Here is a 24,145-nt window from a genome sequence, read left to right as displayed (position 1 = left end):
AGCATTCTTTTTTTTTTTTTTTTTGCGGTACACGGGCCTCTCACTGTTGTGGCCTCTTCCGTTGCGGAGCACAGGCTCTGGACGCGCAGGCTCAGCGGCCATGGCTCACAGGCCCAGCCGCTCCACGGCATGTGGGATCTTCCCGGACCGGGGCACGAACCCATGTCCCCTGCATCGGCAGGCGGACTCTCAATCACTGCGCCACCAGGGAAGCCCGAAAAGCATTCTTTATTCCTTTACTGCCACCAAGTCTGGTGATTCCCGTCAAGGAAGTTGTGTCTCCGTGACTGAAGATTTGTGTGATAAAGTCAAGAGCTGCTGTCCTGGGTCTGCCCGGAGGCCAGGCCTGAAGCAGGAGGGTGATGTGAAGATTGCTGTGGAGAAGCTGGTCTCAGATCTCCAGGTTCTAACCCTGCTTGGCAGCTGGCTTGGCTGGGGGTCCTGGGTGGTCAGGCCACTTCCCTGGCCCCCGGTTTTCTGGTGACTACATGCAGGGAATTGGGTCGGTGGTCTCTAAAGTCCTTCTGGATCTGCAGTTCTTACTCCTGGATCCCCTTCCAGATTTCTGATTCCAGGATTTGGGTTGACTTTCCATAACCTCCAGAGACTCTTAGCATCATGGCTCAACAAACACTCTGTATGTAAGATTCTACTAGGCAATTAATTCATGACAAAAGAAAGTATCATGGTCCGCTCCCAAGGCTGACGAGTCCAGTCTAGGCTGGAGCACACTCGGGTGTCTGTAACGTCTCTGGAGGAAGATGAGCTCATTTCCCTAACTTCTCTGAGCTCCCAGATGTGTTTCTGGTGTCGTTTTTAAGATTGCTCCAACGAAATCATTCTCAACAGGGTCAAGAAAGAGCCTTGGCTTCGGCCCTAACCAGGACAAGACAAACACTGCCCAAGGAAAGAACTAGATGACAGAAGCCAACCGGCTTCTCAAACCCCAAGCATAACACATTCTGGATGGAATGCAGCAGTAGTGGAGAAAACGATTTTTTTGAAAAGATTTTTCCTTTTTTCTTCTTTTTCTGAGCCTAGTTTTTAGGAAATTAGTATCTGTGGCATCATTGTGAAGCCACCCATGGCCATGCCACCAACTGTAAATCTTTAAAAATTAAACTGGAACATTGTGACTTCAAAAGTCATCATGGGGGCTTCCCTGGTGGCACAGTGGTTGAGAGTCCACCTGCCAATGCAGGGGACACGGGTTCGTGCCCCGGTCCAGGAGGATCCCACATGCCGCGAAGCGGCTGGGCCCGTGAGCCATGGCTGCTGGGCCTGCGTGTCCGGAGCCTGTGCTCCACAACGGGAGAGGCCACAACAGTGAGAGGCCCGCGTACCGCCAAAAAAAAAAAAAAAAAAAAGTCATCATGGAAGCTGATTCATCAGGTTGGAGTCTATGTCTTTCCTAAGTTCATTTCGAAAAGACCAGAATTGGCTTTGTAGTGTTACCATGGTTCTGAATCCCGGTGCACATTAGACTCATGTGGGGCTTTAAAAACAACCACCCATGCTGCAGCCGCAGTTGTGTCAGAGTTTTTGGGAAGTAAGGTCTCGACATTGGGGAAGAGGAGAGGCACATTGGGACCACCACCAGTGCACCAGGGGCAGGGAATCTGTATTTAATCGGCCCCCAAGATGATTCTGATGGAAGCCAGAGTCTGAAAGCCACAGATCTAGCCTAAGGAAAGAATGGAAATGTGCCCAAACACGTTCACTTCTCGGCATTATTTATAATTTGGTTAGGTTTCTCTTGTCCAAGCTATCTACTCTGGTTACTTATTTACCAAAATCGATGCAGAGATTTAAAAAAATGTTTAAGAGTAAGAGTGCTTAATGAATGCAGTAACAAGTTAAAATGTGTGTGTTGTGATTTTTAAGTTAAAAATTTAGGATACAATAAGTATATATCGGATATAAAAGGAACAAGCGACTAGAAAGTCCACGGAAGCAATAATACTGGAAGGAAGTGTACATACATGGTAACATGGTTGTACCTGGGTGTTAGGTCTTTAGATGATTTCCTTCCTAGTTTTCTGAATTTTCTGTTTTCTGTGATGATCATATATTACATGTATAATGGGAAAGGAGGTAAAAAGCCAACAGACTGGCAAACAAGAGAGTCGGGGTCACACACGTCTCATTCGAGCAAAAGGGAGAGGTTCTCTGAGGCCCTGGGGACAGCTCACATCACATGGTTTGACACAAGAGCCTGCTGACTAGGGGAATTCAGAATGAAAACTTTCCCTAAACCCTGAATAGTGCCAATAAAGGGGTCATTTACAAATGGGGATCTTGAGTGAGGAGAAAGCACCCTATTGTTGAGACCCAGCAGATCCTTGAACAGCAGGGAAATATCTGGGCTGATTCCAGAACTCCATTTGCATCTGGGGCACTGAGGCAAAAAGCAGGTTTTCTGGGCGAACGAGCAGACCTGATTTCCACTCCCAGTTGCCTTGGATAAGACAGACCTGTTCTTATGAACCGAAGACCCACTCCTGCCTCTAGCCTTGACACAGCTGGACGGGCATCCTACCCCATCCGCCTCGCACTCCCGCCTCGGTGGAGAGCCCAGGTGCCCCGGAAGGGGTGCTGCTACTGCCCCCCAGCCCAGAGGATGCTGGAGACTGTGTCCCCGCAACGTCCCTGACCTGTCCGCCCCGCCCTGCCCACCTCTCTACACCCGCACCCCAGCTCAGGAGATCCGGTGAGCCCTGGGATCCATACCTGCTTGCCTCGTTTTCCTGGTCTTCCTGTGGGCCCCCGGTGGCCTGCTATCCCGGGCTCGCCCTTTGGTCCCATTTCACCCTGGAAAGAAGAAAGAGAAGCAAGAGAGGAACGAGGAAACAAGGAGCAATCTCAGCTCCAGGTCGATCCAATCTCTGGCCACGGGGCCTCTCCTTGCTCACTCCCAGTCTTTTCCAGGCGGGCTGCTCTGGGAGGTTGGGAGAGCGATGAGGTCGTGTGAAGGGAGAGAAGTTTTTCAAGGAAGAGGACGGGAAGGAGAATGTTACCGTGGGTGGGGAGGTCACTATCTGAGAGAGACAGCTGCCGGGCAGCACACATGTTGGTTCCTAAATCCCCATCCAGAGAGGCTAGGGTGGGAGGCGCCTGCATTTCAGTCCCCTGTGCCTGGGACACCGATGGGGGAAATGCCTTCTCTCTTAGTTGAAATTGTATGCTGTGCTTTGCTTTGTTTTTAGCACAGATTCAGATCTATGGGTTTTTGAATGATTGGACACAGTTTTGACGACTATCATCTTTGGGATGTTTCTGCTCACGTTATATAATTCCCCACTCTTCAGTAAAAAGCTGGTTTGAGTTCCACCTCACTCCCATTTGATTCAGATAAAAACTCTTAGTGGGAGAGATGTTCCAGACACATGTTCACATACTCAATCTAGTTATTGTAAAAGGCACGGAAAGCAGCGTAAGCAACAGTCCCTAATTGAAAATCTCTCTTTGGAACCATCGGAACCACATGTACCAACGGCGGAGTTCCAGAGTTTAAGGCCAGCCTTTTGTAAAACTTGTCTCTCCATGTTGGTTCATCCCCTCCTTCCTTGTGCTCTTCCAGGATTCCAGGCCCACTGGTGGCTTCTTTGGCTCATGAACCCACCCCACAGGGCATCCTTCCTACCCCCAGTAACCCCTCCATAGCCCAGAAGGCACCACACCAGCTAAGCTTAGCAACAGCAGCCATGAGAGTTTCTGTTAGGCCACAGCTGGTGCCCGTGAAGAGCTGACCCGGCCACTCAGACGAGGATAAACGCCCGGACGACTTCTCCCAGGGAGGCCAGAGGAGGTACAACACAATGGAAGATTCCAGGGAACACCAATACACAGTAAGGACCAAGCGTAAAGCGCTGAAATTACCTGTTGGCTCAGCCAGTATAATGAATGTGTCAAGCTACCAACATTTCGCCTCACCGAGAATTGTCCCTAAACCTACGATTTCTTTCCCGTCCGTCACGTCCTTCGGCCTGCTAGGATAGGGTGGATTCTCTGTGGCCATGGAGGTGTTTGCATAATTTTCCTTGGCTGTTTAGAGGGGGCTGAGAGGTATCTTGTTTGGCTGGTAGAAAACAGCAGCATAAACAGCATAATTTTTTGGAAAAGATCGTCTGAAGAAAGTGTGGTCCTTCTCTTCACCAGCTGGAAGCAGCCAGTAATGTCTTGATCTAATTTCTCTCCAAAGACCTAATTATGGTCATCACATCAGCTCTGTCTTAAACAGGCTGCCCTGAGAGGGAGAGAGAACTCTGTATGGCAAGTCTAGTAAATGGTGCAGAGACCTGCACCATAAAATTAAGCTGTCATACTTAATTTTACAGGAATGTATGTCCACTGTTGCACTGAATGAAAACCTAGACTGTGTTTTAAAATAAAATTATTTGTCTCTCTTAATGTTTCCTTTCACTTGCTTATATAATGAATCTATTTATTTTTAACCCAACACTCTACGTAGGTAGCAGAGACAGAGGTTTTGACAGCTTTAGGCAGTGATAAATTATAATCATGTCGGATGATTGAAATTATTTAAATATGATCTACTGACAAGAGAAAGTCAGATGAAAATTGTTCATTCAGGTTTGGAAAATAAAATTTTAAGGCGAACTTGAAAACAATTTAGAGTTCTAAGAAAGCATCCCATTTGCCTGTTTGAAGAATATCATGCTCTGAGGCTTAGGCAAAAATAAGTTTCCAATGTCAGTGCCTTACAGCATGAGGGACCACCATTGTGATGGTGGTTGTCCTAAGTGATCATTCAAGCACCCTTTCTCTGACACTTCCCTCGCCCCCCCCCATACCTCTTCCTTAACCTTAAGTAAAAGTTAAAAAAAAGTCTGTCACTCAGTTGCCACTTTCACAGTTTTTATCACATCTGCACACCATTCTATTGTTATTCACTGAATATTTTTTCTTTAAGTCAACCAAACTAACTCCTTTTTTATTAAGCCTTGTCCCAAGCAAATCCCACTAAATACTTAAATAGATAATAAATTTACCTATCAAATAAAAAATGTTTTAGCTGTCACCCACTAAAATAACTCTGTGGGCCTCCGGCAATGCATGTGCCCCCTTGAAGGAGCGCTGAGCTGGGTGCAGGCAGCAGTGGTCTCAAACCCACGCCAGGGCCCTTGAGCACTGCTGCTCCAGTCTGAGTGCCCGGGCACAAAGCTTTCTGATTTTGAACAGTGCCACAGCCCTCTGACAGACAGAAGATGCAGGGAACGCCTCTCTGCCCTCAGATGGGGAATCCCTTCCTCCCACTGAGCTGGAGGGAGGTCCCACTGATGCATTCAACAACTTGCTCCCCTTTCAAACCAGAAACTTCCACAGTGAAACCCGCTTTTCATGCCTGATGAATGGAGAGGCAGACCTCTTTTCACTGTGCCTGGAAGGTCTAATTTGTTACTGAGACCTACTTTTACTACTTCTAGGTACTTACTTTCTGCCCCAACATTCCAGGAAGTCCTGGGAAACCCTGTGAAGAGAACAACAAACACAGTGACTGCCTCTGAAATAATGCTTGAAAGGACTGAGGAAGAGTTTGGTCAGCTCTTCAAGATAAAGTCCTGTCAGTCAGCCAGCCAGCCAGTTAGCCAGTCGGTCAGTCAGTCAGTCAGTCAGTCAGCCAGTCAGCCAGTCGGTCAGCCAGTCAGCCAGTCAGCCAGTCGGTCAGCCGGTCAGCCAGTCAGCCAGTCAGTCAGTCAGCCAGCCAGCCAGCCAGTCAGCCAGTCAATCTGTCAGTCAGTCAGTCAGCCAGTCGGTCAGTCAGCCAGTCGGTCAGTCAGCCAGCCAGCCAGCCAGTCAGACAGTCAGACAGTCAGTCAGTCAGCCAGCCAGTCAGTCAGTCAGCCAGCCAGCCAGCCAGTCGGCCAGTCAGTCAGTCAGTCAGTCAGTCAGTCAGCCAGTCGGTCAGTCAGCCAGTCAGCCAGTCGGTCAGTCAGCCAGTCGGTCAGTCAGCCAGCCAGCCAGCCAGTCAGACAGTCAGACAGTCAATCAGTCAGCCAGCCAGTCAGTCAGTCAGCCGGCCAGCCAGCCAGTCAGCCAGTCAGTCAGTCAGTCAGCCAGCCAGCCAGCCAGTCAGTCAGTCAGTCAGACAGTCAGACATTCAGACAGTCGGTCAGTCAGTCAGTCAGTCAGATAGCCAGTCAGTCAGACAACCAGTCAGTCAGCCAGCCAGTCAGCCAGCCAGCCAGCCAGCCAGCCAGCCATCAGCCAGTTGGTCAGTCAGCCAGCCAGCTAGCCAGTGAGTTGGACAGACAGACAGACAGAGAGTCAGCCAGTCGGTCAGTCAGTCAGTCAATGTCAGTCAGCCAGCCAGTCAGCCAGTCAGTCAGCTGGCCGATCAGTCAGTCAGCCAGTCAGTCAGTTGGTCAATCAGTCAGTCAGACAAACAGCCAGTCAGCCAGTCAGCCAGCCAGCTAGTCAGTCAGAGAGTCAGTTGGTTAGTCATTCTGACAGTCAGTCAGTCAGTCAGCCATTCATTCATTCATTCATTCAGCCAGTCAGCCTGCAAGATGGGGGTGGGCAGGGGCTGCCATTTCTGTTGAAGTTTATCATTTTTATGCAATGCCCATTACCTTTTCTCCTTTGGGACCCAAGTCACCCCTTTCACCTCTGGATCCCTAGGAGGAAACCACAGGAGAGAGTCGATGAGTTAACTCCATTGTGGGGGAGGGGGAACTGGAGCATTTCAAACTGAAAGCTCCATAGGTCAGCACCCTCACTTCCCAGGCAAAGATACAGGCTCAGAGGTTAGGAGACTGGCCCAGGGAAGGCATGCTTTGTGAGATAAACTTCTATTTTGACCTCAAAGACCTCTACACCGATAAAGGACAACCCACAGAAAATTCCGGGTCCCAGATTTTCTCTTATCCTCTAGGAAATTTGTCCCCAGGGTCTGGCTGGGTTTTTTGGGTTTTGCTCCGTTTTTGACAGACAAGAAGGTTGTGTGGTAGAAGCTTGCTCTAAGAACACATCTGCCATTTTTGTGCAGCACCCCATGTCAGCTGTGTTCACGCTGCACCCGGCACAACTTTCAGCTCTCACTGCCCCGCCTGAGGGGCTTCCATCTCCTCCGGGAGCTCCTCCCTAACCCACTTGCCCTGGCTAGGAGGCCCCTCACTCCTGTCTCGCAGCCCCCTGAAAAAGGACAGGGTAATATCCAGGAGTGGTGGCTGCAGTCGCTGACTAAAGAGACCCCTGGGCCCATCCTCTGCTCATCACTGACCCCAGACCCAACAGCCCAGACCAGGCTCTGGGGAGCCATCAGAGACAAGCACCAACCTTTTCCCCTCTGGATCCAGGGTAGCCCTAAAAGAAAGCACAAGGTGAATTGACAATCAGCCCTGTAGGACCTTTGGGTTTGGTGCAAGAGTGGAGGCCATCCCTGTATGTGGTGGTGAGATGTGTCTCCACATTGGGCTGCACGTTTTTGGGGGGCGTGGGGGAGTTGCAGCAGTAAATACAAAGATGTCCCTGAGGGTTGTGTTTAAACCAGGGCTAAAAAGAACACTGCTTTTCTTAGTCTCCCAAAGGTCCGAACAAAGGTTTACCATCTGCTTTGTTGTCCAGGGGCTTGACACTCGCTGCCCAAGATAATGGCAGGAATGGCATCCCTCTGCCCCTGTGTCCCAGGACACGATGTCCCCCAAAGGGCTGGTAAAGATAAGCACACTCTGGCAAGGGACTCTCCAATATCTGTGACAATCCCCAGCCCAGGATGGCAGCCACACAGTCCCCACTTTATAGACATCAGCTGCTCCAGAACCTTAGTAAGAAGACCTGGAAAAATCTATCTGGACCAACACACTGACCTTGGAGCCCATTGGTCCTCTTGACCCTGGCAAGCCCATCATCCCCAGGTCACCTTTTTCACCCTGTGGGAATCAGAAGAAAGGGGAAAAAAGACCTACAGTGACATTTCCTAGAGAAACTGAACCAGGAAAGGCATGGGCAAGATCAGGATAGAACTGGGGACACTGGGGCTGGCCTGTGAATCTGAGGACCCCAAATCCTCCCTTGCTGGCTCCCAGGGGCCCAAGACTACAGACTCCTCACTTCATTCTGGTATTTGACATGAAACATAGAATGAAATTGTCCAAGGTAGAGCAGATCTTCAAACTAAATGCTCACTAACATGTTGTAAATTGACTGATGTTTGATCTTCTCCCAGAGAAGGCTGGGAAAGGGAGGGGGAGAGAGCATGCAGGCACTGGGGCCTCAAAGGACAAGGTATCTGCACCCCCAAAAAACTACATCTGCTCTACTCTTTGCATAGTGAGGGCCTTTCTGATGTTTCCATATACTCTTACCCTACGTTTGCAGCCAAGCAGAGTGAACATCAGCCTCTGGGTGTATACTACGGAGGCAGGGGACTAGGATTCATAGGTGGGATCTGTTACCCCTCAGAATGGTTTACAGTTGGAACTTTCAGTGCCCTTTGTGCTAAAAAACTTTAACCAGTGCTAAACGGTAGAAATATAAGGTGAACCACATGCTTAATATTAAACTTCTTTTAGAAGTCACATTAAAAGTAAAACTAAACAGATGGAATTAACTTTAACAACGTATTTTATTTACTCTAATTAATTTAATCTAATTATCATTTTAAACATGCCATCAATGTAAAAATTATTCATGAGAGGTTTACAATCCATTTTTCATAATAAATATTTGAAATCTGTTGTGTATTTTACATTTAAATCACATCTCAATTCAGGTGCTAAATTTTCATCTAAAATACTTGATCTGTATTTAGATTTCAAAAAATTTATAGTTAAAAAAGCAGATTCACATACTCAGTTTACTCCAAAATACTTATATATTTTCAACTAACTGAATTGAGTACAGGTTTTTAAATGCAAACTTAAATTCATTAAAATTAAATATTCAGTTCCTCAGTGGCACTAGGCATGTTTCAAGGGTTCAGTAGCCACATGTGGCTAGTGGCTGCCATATTGGATGGCTCAGCTCTATACAGTGGATTTTTGAAGAAATATCCTTGGGACTTTTCCTAAGAGGACTGGGAACAATTTTCTATTCTCAGAATAAATACAGCCAATAAGTGAGTCAGAGCAGACAGTGACATTCACCTGCTCAGCCCTGACTTCTGCAGGTCAAAGTTCGGAGTCGTGGCCTCTGCACCCAATAGTCTATGACCAAAGTGTGTAAAAAGACATGAGTGTGGATGTATTAGCTTTTCCTAACCTGTCTGAGGACGGGGATTTCACCAGCATTTGGCAATCCCTCTGTGAATATAGGATTTCCGTTGTTCCAGCCCCCAACTCCCATGCCCTCACCCTCCACCCCCTGCATGACAGGCCAACAGCTTCCCAGGCACAAGCCCCTCTTGCGTCATCTCAGGGAACCAAAGAATTGCACACTAACTCTCAGGACAAAGGAGGACAGGGCCCCTGGGAAAGAGGTGGCAGCCCCTGTTTCTCCTCTCACAGAAGCCGAGCTGTTGGCCTGACCAAGGTCTTGCAGTCCAAGCAAAGGAGGAAGTGTTTAGGGACCTCGGGTCAGCCCTCAGGCTCTCTCCTTCCTCCCCATCTGGAGGAAGTGAGTTTCACCGACTATGTGCCAGGGGCCTGGGGAGCCGCCATCTTCTCCCCTCCAGTTCTGATGCCACTGGAGCCCTGAGAGCTGCCACACTTACCCTGGGGCCTTCAGGGCCGGGCCAGCCAACAGGCCCAGGCATGCCAGGAACACCTGGGGGGCCGGGTCTGCCCTTCAAAGACAGAGAACAAAAGTCAGGACAACTGGGTTTGTTTCCCTCCCTCTAAAAACACAGATTTGTCTCTGTGGCCTAGAGGGGAGTATGGGGCCTCCAAGCATGGCCCCAGGACCCTCATCCCCACCCTCCAAAGACTGATGGCCTAGAAAGTTGGGCCACTCGGGTATGAGTTAAAGCCCCTGGTGTCACATTATGTCGACACACAAGATTTTTCTATTCAAGAAATGGAAGGTGGTAGGGAAGGGATTCTAAACTTCTTGGTTCTTCGATCGTTATCATCTCTACCCATCCACCCAAATGTCCCCTGCATTCCCATAGGTTCTCCCCAAGGAGGCAGTGTAGGAGGGGAGAGGATTATGTTTGGAGAGCAGCAGCAGATGCTGGGGGTACTCCCTCAAGGTCTTTCCCCGCTGCTCAGCATGCCCATTTCCCAGGGGCTACCTTCCTTGCTGTACCAACACTTTCCTTCTTACAACCTGCAAGTGTGGGTTTGCCGGGGGCAATTGGAGCTGCCCAGCAATTGATGTAGCTCCCCTTCCTGCAGCCAACAGCCCAGCCCCCTTACATCAAGGTAAGGCAGGACAAATTCTCTGGTGCCATTCACACTCCAGAGCTCCCCTAGGGATCAGACTGAAGTTGGATGTCATCTGATACCACCCCACACTGGGTTTCTTTCCCTGCCCCATCTGGGTCTCCCCTCCCCTCAGGCTCCTCTGGAGAGAGCTCCCTTAATCATTAATTCACTTGCACATGGCATGGACCATCTCTATCTCTGTGTCTAGGGAACCCAACATAAGCCAAGGAGCTATGGAAGAGTAAGCCCTGCAAGAGAGCATGGGAGCAGCGACTTGGGGTCTATGTTGACCTCTGCACCCACTGGCTAATTTCAGTTAGCCAAGCTGGAGATGTGGAAGGCTCAGCCCCTACCCAGACATCACAGGCACTGGCATGTGTACTAGTTCCTGCTCCTGCCTTCCTCATCCATGGCAGACATCACTAATCAATCACGGCCCTTGTTAGTCCTGAGCATGGAGACGATGGCAGAATCCTCCCAGCCCAGCACTTCAGTCGACCGCTGGGCCTTGACTGGAGTGGTCAGCTGTGCCTTAAAGGGTTGGAACTTTGCCTTACAAAGGTCTGTTTGAGGCTCTTATTGATAGTGAAAGTATTTGAATAAAACATTTAACGGGGAAAATAGTAATTTATATTTAGAACCAGAGGCATCTTTCTTGGCCAAAGTTTTGAACCTTCTTCTATATCACCAAGACCTACAATTTCAGTGCCCGCATCCATTGACTACAGCAAGCGGCAGGGGGTTGACTCCTTCCTGACACTAATGAGAACCTTAATAACATGTGTTTGGTTTACTGAGTCCCTGTGACCTGAAGTAACTCCCATTTATTTCAGCTGGGCCTTAAAGCAAAGCCATTTGTTTCTGTCTGACACTTTATTCCACTTTGATCAAATTGACAGTGAGAGTCATTTGGTGCCACTGGCTGAGGCCTTGGAGGGTTTCTCTGATGGATGGCAGGATGAGGTGGTGTGAGGCTGGGGGAAATCTGGCCAGGCTTGGCAGCCTCTGGCAGAAGTCCGAATGCCAGTCACTACTGTCCTCATCGGATGGCAGTGCTGTCATCAGCCATCTGGGTATCAGGGCCGCGGAGGTGGGCAGCTGGTCCCCACCCCTAGGAGTGCGCACACCCATGCACACCGAGCACAGCTGCCCGCGTAATGCTGACAGAACAGCATGGACCATACCTTCCTTCCCGGTCGGCCAAGCTCCCCCTGTGGATGGAGAAGACAGGTAAGCAGAGGCTGCTTTGGAGGAAAAGTTCTGGAATCAGAGGGCTTAGCAGGGCTGATGAGCGGGCATGCCCATGCAGCTTGGTCACCTGGCGGTTCACAGCACCCCCGCCACGTCAGGGGGCCCCCCCAGATGCACCAGCGGGGTCCCACACCTTCAGCAGCCCAGTCACCCCGGAGCCCATCCTCACGCACTAAGGCAGGATTAGCACGTGCTTTGAAATCTGAACTTGCAAACCCTCAGTGGCGCCCCCAGAAAACAGGCTGGAACTACCAAGGAGAGGTGGGGTGAAGACACAGGTGGTTCGTACCTTTTCTCCCTTTGGTCCTGTCTTGCCGGGAAGCCCAGGCGGGCCCTACACGATCAAGATAAGAAGTGAAGAAAGCATGCATGAGCCCAAGGCAGGCCGGTGGGAGGAAGCCAAGGCCGGGAGGGGCTCCTTGGGCCCTAGCTCCTCAGCAGCCTCCTTCTCTCTGCAGACTCAGGGCTCCAGACACGGCAGGAAGGACACTCCACACTCTCCAGCCCAGGCCCCTCCTCCCTAGGCCCCCTCTTCTTGCTTTCTCTAGGCTGTTTCCAGCAGCACCATTGTAATGAATGGTCACACACCTACTCTCTGTGATTTTCATTTTCTCCCTGGAATTCTTGGGTTGCCTGAAACATCCTTAGTGCTTGGTGAGAGGAGCTAAAGAGACGTGAAGATATGCTATTTGCTGACAACGAGATGCTGCACCACCTCTCACGTCTTTTCGGCTGCTCTTACCAAGTTTCCCTGGGGCCCAGACAAGACGGAAGTTAGGCTTTGCTCGCAGGAGCAGCTGACACAGAAATTCCCATGGTGGATCTATGGGTACCAGGTACAGCAAAAGTCTTCTGTTTTAAGATGTGAAGAGTGCGTTTTTGTCCCACGGCCCAGCCACGGGAGTGGGGCTGAGTCCAGCTCAGGGACTCCAGGGCCCGTCGCACTAAAGCTTGACACCCCCTATGGCAGGACGCAGCTGCCTTCAGCGTACGCGCCTATGAAATGCTCAGTTGGCCAACGGTCTTCCAAGCTCCCCAGGACAGCAGAGAGGAATCCACCAAAACCCCCAGGCCACCACTTCATCCCCAAGATCTGCAGGTGAGCACGCCTCACGCAAAGCCTGTCTGAAACAGGATTTCTATGAGGCTTGTCCAGATCACCAACAACCCCTCAGCCAGGGGTTGCTAAGCCTCTCTGCACATTAGAAACCCCTGGGGAATCTTTTAAAATTCCCGAGGGACACAGGAATCCCAGGGGATTCTAATGTGCAGAAAAGTTTGGGAACCACTATCTTTGGTTTATTCTCCTGTTTTAGGGACGGGAGGAGGGAGAGTTTCAGTTCCATTCTTTTTTCTTTTCCAAGCCTCACTTTTTTCCATTTTCTTGAAATGGACGAGAACTATGTAACAGGCCGTTGTGCTCTCCCTAGCTCAGCACTTCCCAAACTTTGATATGGACTGATTTCCTCTGGAGGGTCTTGTTAAAATGCAGATTCTGGTTGAAGGATGTGGGATGGAGGAGGGGAGGGTGAGATTCTGCGTTTCCAGCAAGTTCCCAGGTGACGCCAGTGTTGCTGGTCCTCACACTGTGTCCCCAGAGTCGGCAGCACAGCCTCTGAGTGACACACGTGGGATTGCACGAGGTTGGAGGCATGCATATGGGGCTGGAGACCGAAGTCTGGGGGCAGCAGGGACCTCCTTCCCATGGGTTCGCTGTGGGTTCTGAAACCGAGCGGGGCCTGCGGCGGTCCCAGGCACGGAGGCCTTTTTTTGTCCCCTGTTTCTTTTTTTTTAACATCTTTATTGGAGTATAATTGCTTTACAATGGTGTGTTAGTTTCTGCTCTATAACAAAGTGAATCAGTTATACATATACATATATCCCCATATCTCTTCCCTCTTGCATCTCCCTCCCTCCCACCCTCCCTATCCCACCCCTCTAGGTGGTCACAAAGCACGGAGCTGATCTCCCTGTGCTATGCGGCTGCTTCCCACTAGCTATCTACCTTACGTTTGGTAGTGTATATATGTCCATGCCACTCTCTCGCTTTGTCACAGCTTACCCTTCTCCCCTCCCCGTGTCCTTAAGTCCATTCTCTACGTCTGCGTCTTTATTCCTATCCTGCCCCTAGGTTCTTCAGAACGTTTTTTTTTTTTAGATTCCATATATATGTGTTAGCATACAGTATTTGTTTTTCTATTTCTGACTTACTTCACTCTGTATGACAGACTGTAGGTCCTTCCACCTCACCACAAATAACTCAATTTCGTTTCTTTTTATGGCTGAGTAATATTCCATTGTATATATGTGCCACATCTTCTTTATCCATTCATCTGTCGATGGACACTTAGGTTGCTTCCATGTCCTGGCTATTTAGAGCTGCAGTGAACATTGTGGTACATGACTCTTCTCAAATTATGGTTGTCTCAGGGTATATGCGCAGTAGTGGGATTGCTGGGTCGTATGGTAGTTCTGTTTTTAGTTTTTTAAGGAACCTCCATACTGTTCTCCATAGTGGCTGTATCAATATACATTCCCACCGACAGTGCAAGAGGGTTCCCTTTTCTCCACACCCTCTCCAGCATTTGTTGTTTGTAGATTTTTTGATGATGACCAATCTGACTGGTGTGAGGTGATACCTCATTGTAGTTTTGATTTTCATTTCTCTAATGATTAGTGCTGTTGCGCATCCTTTCATGTGTTTGTTGGCAGTCTGTATATCTTCTTTGTAGAAATGTCTGTTTAGGTTTTCTGTCCATTTTTGGAATGGGTTGTTTGTTTCTTTGATATTGAGCTGTATGAACTGCTTGTAAATTTTGGAGATTAATCCTTTGTCAGTTGCTTCATATGCAAATATTTTCTCCCATTCTGAGGGTTGTTTTTTCATCTTGTTTATGGTTTCCTTTGCTGTGCAAAAGCTTTGAAGTTTCATTAGGTCCCATTTGCTTATTTTTGGTTTTATTTCCATTTCTCTAGGAAGGGGGTCAAAAAGGATCTTGCTGTGATTTATGTCATAGTGTGTTCTGCCTATGTTTTCCTCTAAGAGCTTTATAGTGTCTGGCCTTACTGTCCCCTGTTTCTTGTAGGCAAGACTCCAGCCTCTATGACCTTCCCTGAGTTCCAAAGGGTGGATTCGAACAAAGGACGAGCAGCCAGGAGACCACCTGAGGCAAGATTAAAGGGACCAGAGAAGCTCATCAAGGTGAGGAGATGAGGTTAAAGGAGGGCAGGCCCTGCTCACACCCTAATCTTGTCAGAGACCCCACCCTTGAACCACTGTTATAAAACTCTTCATCCAGTCCTCTGGGGTTGGGACACACAGTTCTGAGGGCATTAGCCCGCTGTGGCCCCCTTTGCCTGGCAAAGTAATAAAGCTGTCCTCTTCTACTTCACCCAAAACTCTGTCTCTGAGATTTGATTCGGCACCAGTGCAGGGAGGCTGAGCTTTCAGCATCGTTTCTCATGTGCTATCACTTGCTGTCAGCATGGACTTCAAGGCTGGGAAGATAGAAATCCCCCCAGAGCTGACCCTCGGGTGCCCACCATGCCTTTATGCAGACTCCCCAGCCCCTCTGTGGCAGCTCTGGTCCACCTGTTTTCCTCATTGCATTCAACAAATATTGATGGGGAAGCTCTACACCCCGGGCACTGGTGTGGGCTGGGCACACAGCATGAGCAAGGTAGACAATGTCCCTGCTCGCAAGACCAGGGGTCAGTTTACGGGTTCTGTAAGAAGCCAGATAGGAGGTATCTTAGGCTGTGGCTCTGATATAGCAATTCTGTCACAACTACTCAACTCTACCCGTTAGTGCAAAAGCAGCCAGAGACGATAATATTTAACTACAAAAAAAACCAGATTGGACCCCTGGCCATAGTTTGCCAACCCCAGCCATAGAGCTGACATTTTATGAAAGGGAGACCAAAGGAACAAAAACTAAGAAAACCGTAACAACGTGAGAAAACTCTGCCGAGAAAGAAAATAGGTCATTGGGTGGAGAGTGACGGGGAGGGTACTGCAGGCGGAGTGGCTGAGCAGACGTGTCTGAGGAGGTGGCGGGCACACTGAGTGCTGAGGGACAAAGGAGCTGGCCATGGTGAAAATCAGAAGGCAGAGCGTGCCAAACGGCCAGAGCCACAAGCCGCAGGGCCCTAAGGCTGGAGCAAGCTTCGGGTGCTTGAGGACTCAACAGGTGCACTGTGGCTACATTGAGTGGGCAGTGGTGGTCATTTGAGCTGATGCAGGAGATAACGGTCCCCGCGTGCCGCGTGTGGGGCTTTGCTCCCAGGGTGAGGAGTTTGTCTGGTCTTCTTCCCATGATGGAAAGCCACAGGAGGGGTTCCCCAGGAAGGGTGACATAATTCCTCTTTCCCGTCCCCATGACAGGCCCAGACCCCAGGCTGAGGGATGTTCCTCCTCAATGGACCCCCTCTCCCAGGCCGGCCAGAGGGGCCAGGAGTCCGTGAGACAGGGTCTCTGGAGGGTACTCTTTGTCTGCCTAGAAAATCCTTTCTCTAGCATTTTGCCTTTTTCTCACTCTTACTTGAGCTTTGGTGGGGAGAGGTCAGCTACGTGGTGCCAGTATCTGGGGGCCAAACTGAGCTCAGGGTAACAAGTTCCCTGTTACCTCCATTTTTCTGGCCTGAATGCAGGTACCTCTGGGTCCACTGGTGGGGTCACATTGTCATCAAATGTTTGTCTGGTGATAACTATAATAATAACCACACCCATTATCACCACTTTGGGGGGTGCCCAAGCGACCAAGCAGCTCACTTGGTCACCCCCCAAATCCAGTACTGCAAGGGAAGTTATTATCCCCATTGTGTGGAGGAGGTCGTCAAGGCTGGGAGGCAGAATCCCCCAGAGATGAACCAGTGTTCTGTCCATGTGGTTCCTCCAGGGCAGGAAGACAACCCCATGTCACCTGAAAAGGGGCAGCTCTGCCCAGAGGGCATCCCTGCTCTGAACAGAGGACAGCAGGGTAGGGCCTGGGGGATGCACCGACCTGGGGCCCCGGAGGCCCGGGGGAGCTGAGCGACCCTTGCACGCATGGGGCCCGTGTGGTCTCCAGTTCCAGGACGAGATTCTTCATGTCTGGGGAGAGAAGCTTCAAGGCAAAGCGACACAGGTTACAGGTCAGACTTGGGGGACAGAAGAATGGTTACCTCCTGGACACAGACCTGTTCTATAGCCCAGCCCCTGAGGCTGGCGTTTCCCTGACACCCAGTGGGCATCTCAAGAAGGTGACCTCTGGGTCCCCAGTTTCCATTCTCTCATCTGCTCTGAGACGAACCTGGTTTGAATGGATTACAGAGAGATAATGACCTCTCGGATGGAGTTAGGAAGCTCACTCAAGGGGCCTTTATCCAATGTCCAGGACAGCACCATCCAAGAGAAATATAATGTGAGCCACCAATGCGAGACATCCTATATAGTTCAAAATTTCCTGGTAGCCACATAAAAAAGGTAAAAGGAAGCAAGTGAAATCAATTTTAATAAGTATTTTATCTTACCCAATATATCCCAAGTATTATTATTTCAATGTATATTCAATGTAAAAAAAATACTGAGATATTTTACATTCTTATAAAATGCATCCAATGTGTATTTTACACTCAGCACATCTCAACTGGAGCTGGTCACATAGGGCCAGTGGTTACTGTACTGGAGGGTACAGGTCTAAGAGGTTCTGGAGCATCTCAAATCCCTGAAATGCCCTGGCCAGCTATCTTCTAGGTCAGCTTCTCCGACCCTGCTCTTTCCTCACCTTTTCCTCTCTCCCCACTTCCGTTCCCTCTCACAGGACTGTTTCCTGTGTCACCTCATGGATATGGTGTAAGTTCAGTTCGGGCTGTGGAAGGGAATTTCACAAGCACTTGGGCAGAAGAAAGACAGAAGGGAAAATTCCATGTCCGAGCCACTGATAGGAGCCCAGAAAGTTACAAATTCACCTCAGTGTTTTTGAGAGGATGGGACACCTTGCCAAGTCCAATTCCCTGCTGAGAAGCATTTCCCTTTGTCACTTGTTTAAGGTGGTGGGAGAACAGACACGTACCAGAAACAGCTAAATGTCCAATCTGGGCTCCGCGTGCCACGTGAGGGCAGAGAGCTAGATCCCTCCAGACAGACTCCCACTGAGCAGTGGGGGAGAAGGTGAGCTGTGTGGTGGCCCTGGGACCTGCATGTCTGCTCTCTCATGAGCCCAAAGCTACTCACCGGACTTCGGCCCCCTCTGAAGAACGGTGGTGGGAACAGAGGGGGTGGCGGGGGGGTCAGCAGGCAGCATGCTCTGTGGCCGCCACGCTTCTTCTGATCCAGGCCGGGGAGGGCTGTTCAGAGAAAACAATGCTCATTAGCGTGGGGTCAGTGCTAGGACCTCTGGGTGTCCACCACGCCCGGGAAGACTGCGTCTCATTTTCGAGTCTCATTTCCAGGCTGTTGGGTGTGAGCACACCTCCTGCCTATACCTGATCTAGCCCTCCCCTGCCTTCACTGGATAAATGAACAGATGGTGTGGCCACTGTGACCATCACGAGGTCCAGGGTTGCTTCTCCAGACACTGACTGGTCACTCTGTAGATGGGACAAGGAATGCCAAGTTCAAACTTACTCATAAGGTACCCCCAACAGTTGGGGAGAAGGCAGTGTCTGTTAATACCCTTGATGCTGTGCCCAGAAGGAACTGTTCTGAGCGGGGAGGCAGCAGGGCTGGGGGCAGCGCTGATCAGACCCAGAGCCAGGATTTCAAACATAAATTTGACTCCAGACTCTACACAGACATTCGAGGTCACCCATGCTCACTGGAGAGCTAAGGTTTAATGTCTCCAGACACAGGTGTGAGGAGATGAAGAGAGGACCCTGGATACTTACAGCTTCCTTGTCACATGCCCGTGTTCAGTGTTAGTACATGTTCAGTGTTGAAGTGTACCTGGCAGGAAGGACATGGATCCTAAGTGTACAGCCCACTGGATTCCTGCAAAGGGGACACACCCTAGAAGCCAGCACTTGGGTGGAGACACAGAACTCCCTGGCCTCTAGAAGCCCTTTCAACTCCTGTCCAGTCTCTGCACTGCTCCCTGTACACCACCCTGGCTGCTAGCCCTGGGGAGTCCTTGTGCCTGTATTTGAACTTTATATGAACATGAATTCTTGTGTCCTTCTTTTGCTCTACACAGTGTCTGTGAGGGGCTTCCTGGTCATTGCTTGTCGTTTTTATGCTGCTGAATAGGGTTCCTATTCAGGCTCATGCATTGGCTGGTGGGAGTGGAAATTGCTTCAACCTCTTTGGAAAATTCTCGGCATTGTCTACAAAAGCTGAACATAGGCACATACGATAGCTCGGCAACTCACTCCTAGGCGTTTACCGATGGAAAAGCGAGTATGTGTTCACCCAACACACGTACTAGAACATTCATAGCAGTGAGATCCATGATCGCCCAAAGCTGTAATTTTCCAGCTCCCAGTTTTGGTCTCGTGATGGTACCTCCATCTCCACCCTTTCTCCAAACCTCGGATCTCACAGAACATGGGCGGGTTTCCCCCCACCCCCTGCACTCCTCTTGCCCTGAACCCAGTTTTCAGTGTTGTCTCCCAGGGGACAGTGCTAGCCTTCTCTTTCCACCCTGGGATCCAGGACTTGCCTCACACACCAGGCAACCAGCAGGTGCTCCCCAGAAGGCACCCGGTGTGGGGCGGCTTGTGTCAGCTCCAGCGCCCCGGGAATCACTGCCCTGAGCACACCCACACCCTCACACCCAGCAGAGGAGCATCCACTGTCAGGGCCAGCGGTCCTCAGCGCCCTCAGACACAATGTCCCCATTGGCAAGGAACATTTTTAAAGACACCTTTGTTATCCTAAAATGAAATTCATACATAATACAACATACTTATACAATTAAAAAATCAATATAGTGCTCTGAATATAATATAAAAGAGAACTCTCAGAAAAGTGATTTATGATATAAACAGGCATATTGTGACTATAAGTGGTCAGGCACTAGCACGTCAGGAAACATGATGATGTAGTCAGATGCTTGCACCTGTATGCAAAACCGCAGTGAATGCACAAGGTGCAGTAGAGGCAACACAGATGCTTCAAGTGACGTGCCCGCTGTGCAATGTGATTTTCTCAAATGATGAAAAACACTGGGTAAAATCCCAACCAAACAAAGCACAGTCATTACTCAGCAGTTGTAGTCTCAGAAAACTCAGTTTCATACTACAACCGTTCAACAAATTTGATGTCAAAGGGAATCAGTTTCTAGGATGAGATAATTATACAGGGTATGTATCATCCATGTGACATTTCAGAGTCATGTGGGACATGGAATCACTCTTCATGTATGATTCTGTCCCACTCTTTGCGGGAAACCTCTCACCTCAGCCACTGTGACAACTGAAAATGAAAATTTCCAACGTGGCCCCACGAAATACTCTCTGACATAAATTGTAGCAATGTTTTCTTAGGTCAGTCTCCCAAGGCAATAGAAATAAAAGCAAAAATAAATAAATGGACTTAATCAAACTAATAAGCTTTTGCACAGCGAAGGAAACCATAAACAAAACAAAAAGACAACCTACAGAATGGGAGAAAATATTTGCAAATGATGCAACCAACTAGAGATTAATTTCCAAAATACACAAACAATTCATACAGCTCAACAACAAAAAAACAAACAACCCAATCAAAAAATGGGCAGAAGACCTAAATAGACATTTCTCCAAAAAAGATATACAGATTGCCAATAGGCACATGAGAAGATGCTCAACATCACTACTTATTAGAGAAATGTAAATCAAAACTACAATGAGGCACCATTTCACACCAGTCAGAATGACCATCATCAAAAAGTCTACAAATAACAAATGCTGGAGAGGGTGTGGAGAAAAGGGAACCCTCCTACACTGTTGGTGGGAATGTAAATGGGTACAGCCACTATGGAGAACAGTATGGAGTTTCCTTAAAAAGCTAAAAATAGAGCTACCATGTGATCTAGCAATCCCACTCCTGGGTATATACCTAGATAAAACTCTAATTCAAAAAGATACATGCACCCCTACGTTCATCGCAGCACTATTTACAATTGCCAAGACATGGAAGCAACGTAAATGTCCACTGATGGATGGATAAAGAAGATGTGGTACATGTATACGATGGAATACTACTCGGCCATAAAAGAGAATGAAATAATGCCATCTGCAGCAACATGGATGGACATAGAGATTATCATACTAAGTGACGTAAGTCAGAGTAAGACAAATATATCACTTATATGTGGAATCTAAAAAAATGATACAAGTGAACTTATTTACAAAACAGAAACAGACTCACAGACACCGAAAACAAATTTATGGTTACCAAAGGGGAAAGATGGGGGAGGGATAAATTAGGAGTCTGGGATTAGCAGATACAAACTACTATATATAAAGTGGATAAACAACAAGGTCCTTCTGTATAGCACAGAAACTATATTCAATATCCTGTAATAAACCATAATAGAAAAGAATCTGATATATATGTATATATCATATATATATATGAATATATATTCATATTCATATATATATATATGAATCACTTTGCTGTATACCAAAAACTAACACAACTTTGTAATTCAATAAAATACTTCAATAAAAATAAAAAACAAACAAACAAACAATATGGCCCCATTAGAAACTGTTGTCTTATCCCATGTTTGGAGACTGGCTTGGTCATGAACAGTCCACAGAATCTGGTTCCCACACAAAAGCAGCATCTGCCCCAGGCCAGGTAAGTTAACAAGGAACTGAGGGAATTCAGAGAAGCAAGGAAGAGGTGATGACCAGCTGGGAGGGACATGGGAGCCTTTCTGGAGGAGGTGGTATTCCTGCTAGCTCTGGAAGATTGGGGAAGATTCAGACAGGAAGTCTTCCAGACCCAGGAACTGTCTAGGGCAGTCAGGGGCACTAGAGCTAGACCTTGAAGGACTGGATGGGGCAGGGGTGATGGAAGAGGAAGGCTCCCCAGGGGGAGGGAGGAAAAGCAGGTAGAGACAACGTTCTATTCAGGCCACTGTGACTGCCAGAAGCAGAAGTTCATTCACACCGGCTCAGGTGGGAGAAAAGGGAGGTTCATCATAAAGCTGCCAAATGTTAGGAAGAGCAGGAACTGAAACTCCTAGCACTCCTCTTCTCCTCCCCCCTCCTCTCTCTTCCCCTCTCCTTCCCCTCCCTCCCCTCTCTCCTCTCCCCCCTCCCACCTCCTCTCTCTCCCTCTCTCCCCCCTCCCCCTCCTCTTCTCCCCCTCTCCTCTGTTACGCTTCCTTCTGTGCATCTGTTCACCCTGTCTTTTTTTAATTTCCTCTTTGATTTCTTCAGTGATCCATTGGTTGTTCAGCAGCATATTGTTTAGCCTCCACATGTTTGTGTTTTTTACAGTTTTTTTCTTGTGGTAGATTTCTAATCTCATAGTGTTGTGGTCAGAAAAATGCTTGATATGATTTCAATTTTCTTAAATTTACCAAGGCTTCCTTTGTGGCCCAGCACGTGATCAATCCTGGAGAATGTTCCATGTGCACTTGAGAGGAATGTGTATTCTGTGGCTTTTGGGTAGAGGGCTCAATAAATATCAATCAGGTCCAGCTGGTCTAATGTGTCATTTAAGGCCTGTATTTCCTTATTGATCTTCTGTCTGGATGATCTGTCCATTGATGAAAGTGGGGTGTTAAAGTCTCCCACTATTATTGTGTTACTATTGGTTTCTCATTTTATGTCGTTAGTATTTGCCTTATATATTGGGGTGCTCCTATATTGGGTGCATATATACTTACAATTGTTATATCTTCTTCTTGGATTGATCCCTTAATCATTATGCAGTGTCCTTCTTTGTCTCTTGTAACAGTCTTTATTTTAAAGTCTATTTTATCTGATATGAGTATTGCTATTCCAGCTTTCTTTTGATTTCCATTTGCATGGAATACCTTTTTCCATCCCCTCACTTTCAGTCTGTATGTGTCCCTAGATCTGAAGTGGGTCTCTTGTAGACAGCATATATACAGGTCTTGTTTTTGTATCCATTCAGCCAGTCTATCTATGTCTTTTGGTTGGAGCATATAATCCATTTACATTTAAGGTAATTAACAATATGTATGTTCCTAGTGACATTTTCTTAATTGTTTTGGATTTGTTTTTGCAGGTCCTTTCCCTTCCCTTCCTCTTTTGTTCTCTTCTCTTGTGACTTGACAACTAATTTTAATGTTGTGTTTGGATTCCTTTTTGTATGCGTATCTATTGTAGATTTTTGGTTTGCAGTTACCATGAGGTTTTGATATAGCAGTCTGTATATAAACAAGATTGTTTTAAGTTGCTGGTCTTTTAATTTCAAATGCATTTCCAGTATCCTGCACTTGTACTCTCTCTTCTCACGATTGCTGGTTTTGATAGCATATTTTTGCGCAGATGATTTCCTTCTTTTACTTTATGTTTGCCTTTACTGGTGAGCTTTTCCATTTGTAATTTTCTTGTTTCTAGTCATGGCATTTTCTTTTCCGCTTAGAGAAGTTCATTTAGCATTTGGTGCAAAGCTGATCTGGTGGTGGTGAATTCTCTTAGCTTTTGCTTGTCTGTAAAGCTTTTGATTTCTCCGTCAAATCTGAATGAAAGCCTTGCTGAATAGAGAATTCTTGGTTGTAGGTCCTAGCCTTTCATCACTTTAAATATATTGTGCCCCTCCCTTCTGACCTGCAGAGCTTCTGCTGAGAAATCAGCTGATAACCTTATGGGAGTTCCCTTGTATGTTATCTGCTGCTTTTCCCTTATTGCTTTTAATATTCTTTCTTGGTCTTTAATTTTTGTCAGTTTGACTACTATGTGTCTTGGCATGTTCCTCCTTGGGTTTATCCTGCCTGGGACTCTCTGTGCTTCCTGGACTTGGGTGACTGTTTCCTGTCCCATGTTAGGGAGTTTTCAGCTATTACTCTTCAAATATTTTCTCAGGTCTTTTCTCTCTCTCTTCTCCTTCTGGGACCCCTATAACGCAAATGTTGGTGCATTTAATGTTGTCCCAGAGGTCTCTTAGACTGTCTTCATTTCTTTTCATTCTTTCTTCCTTTATTCTGTTCTGTGGCAGTGAGTTCCACCATTCTGTCTTGCAGCTCACTTATCCGTTCTTCTGCCTCAGTTACTCTGCTATTGATTCCTCTTAGTGTATTTTTCATTTCAGTTATTGTATTGTTCATCTCTGTTTGTTTGTTCTTTAGTTCTTCTAGGTCTTTGTTAAACATTGCTTCCATCTTCTCAGTCTGTGCCTCCATTCTTTTTCTGAGATCTTGGATCATCTTCACTATCGTTACTCTGAATTCTTTTTCTGGCAGATTGCCTGTCTCCATTTACTTATTTGTTCTTCTGGGGCTTTATCTTCTTCCTTCATCTGGGACATATTCCTCTGCTGTTTCATTCTGTCTGACTTTTTGTGATTATGGTTTCTGCTCTGCAGGCTCACGGATTGTAGTTCTTCTTGCTTCTGCTGTCTGCCCGCTGGTGGACAAGGCTATCCAAGAGGCTTGTGCAGGCTTCCTGATGCGAGGGGCTGGCTC

General features: G+C 47.9%; 1 protein-coding gene across 1 annotated transcript in view; it reads right to left on the bottom strand.

Moving 5' to 3' along the window:
• COLQ (collagen like tail subunit of asymmetric acetylcholinesterase) overlaps window positions 1-24,145 on the bottom strand; it is a 66,007-nt gene that overhangs the window by 14,683 nt on the left and 27,179 nt on the right. The window contains exons 2-11 of the mRNA XM_019934403.3: window positions 17,791-17,903; window positions 16,580-16,681; window positions 11,866-11,910; window positions 11,510-11,536; window positions 9,674-9,745; window positions 7,830-7,892; window positions 7,300-7,326; window positions 6,594-6,638; window positions 5,456-5,491; window positions 2,731-2,811 (exon numbers count right to left, since the gene is read on the bottom strand). Coding sequence (XP_019789962.1) covers window positions 2,731-2,811; window positions 5,456-5,491; window positions 6,594-6,638; window positions 7,300-7,326; window positions 7,830-7,892; window positions 9,674-9,745; window positions 11,510-11,536; window positions 11,866-11,910; window positions 16,580-16,681; window positions 17,791-17,903 — 611 coding nt within the window. The remainder of the gene's footprint in view (window positions 1-2,730; window positions 2,812-5,455; window positions 5,492-6,593; window positions 6,639-7,299; window positions 7,327-7,829; window positions 7,893-9,673; window positions 9,746-11,509; window positions 11,537-11,865; window positions 11,911-16,579; window positions 16,682-17,790; window positions 17,904-24,145) is intronic.

This window comes from Tursiops truncatus, chromosome 4 (assembly GCF_011762595.2).
Source record: "Tursiops truncatus isolate mTurTru1 chromosome 4, mTurTru1.mat.Y, whole genome shotgun sequence".
NCBI classification, from domain to species: domain Eukaryota; kingdom Metazoa; phylum Chordata; class Mammalia; order Artiodactyla; family Delphinidae; genus Tursiops; species Tursiops truncatus.
Note: the sequence above shows the minus strand (reverse complement) of the source record. Positions and strands in the feature narration are given on the sequence as shown.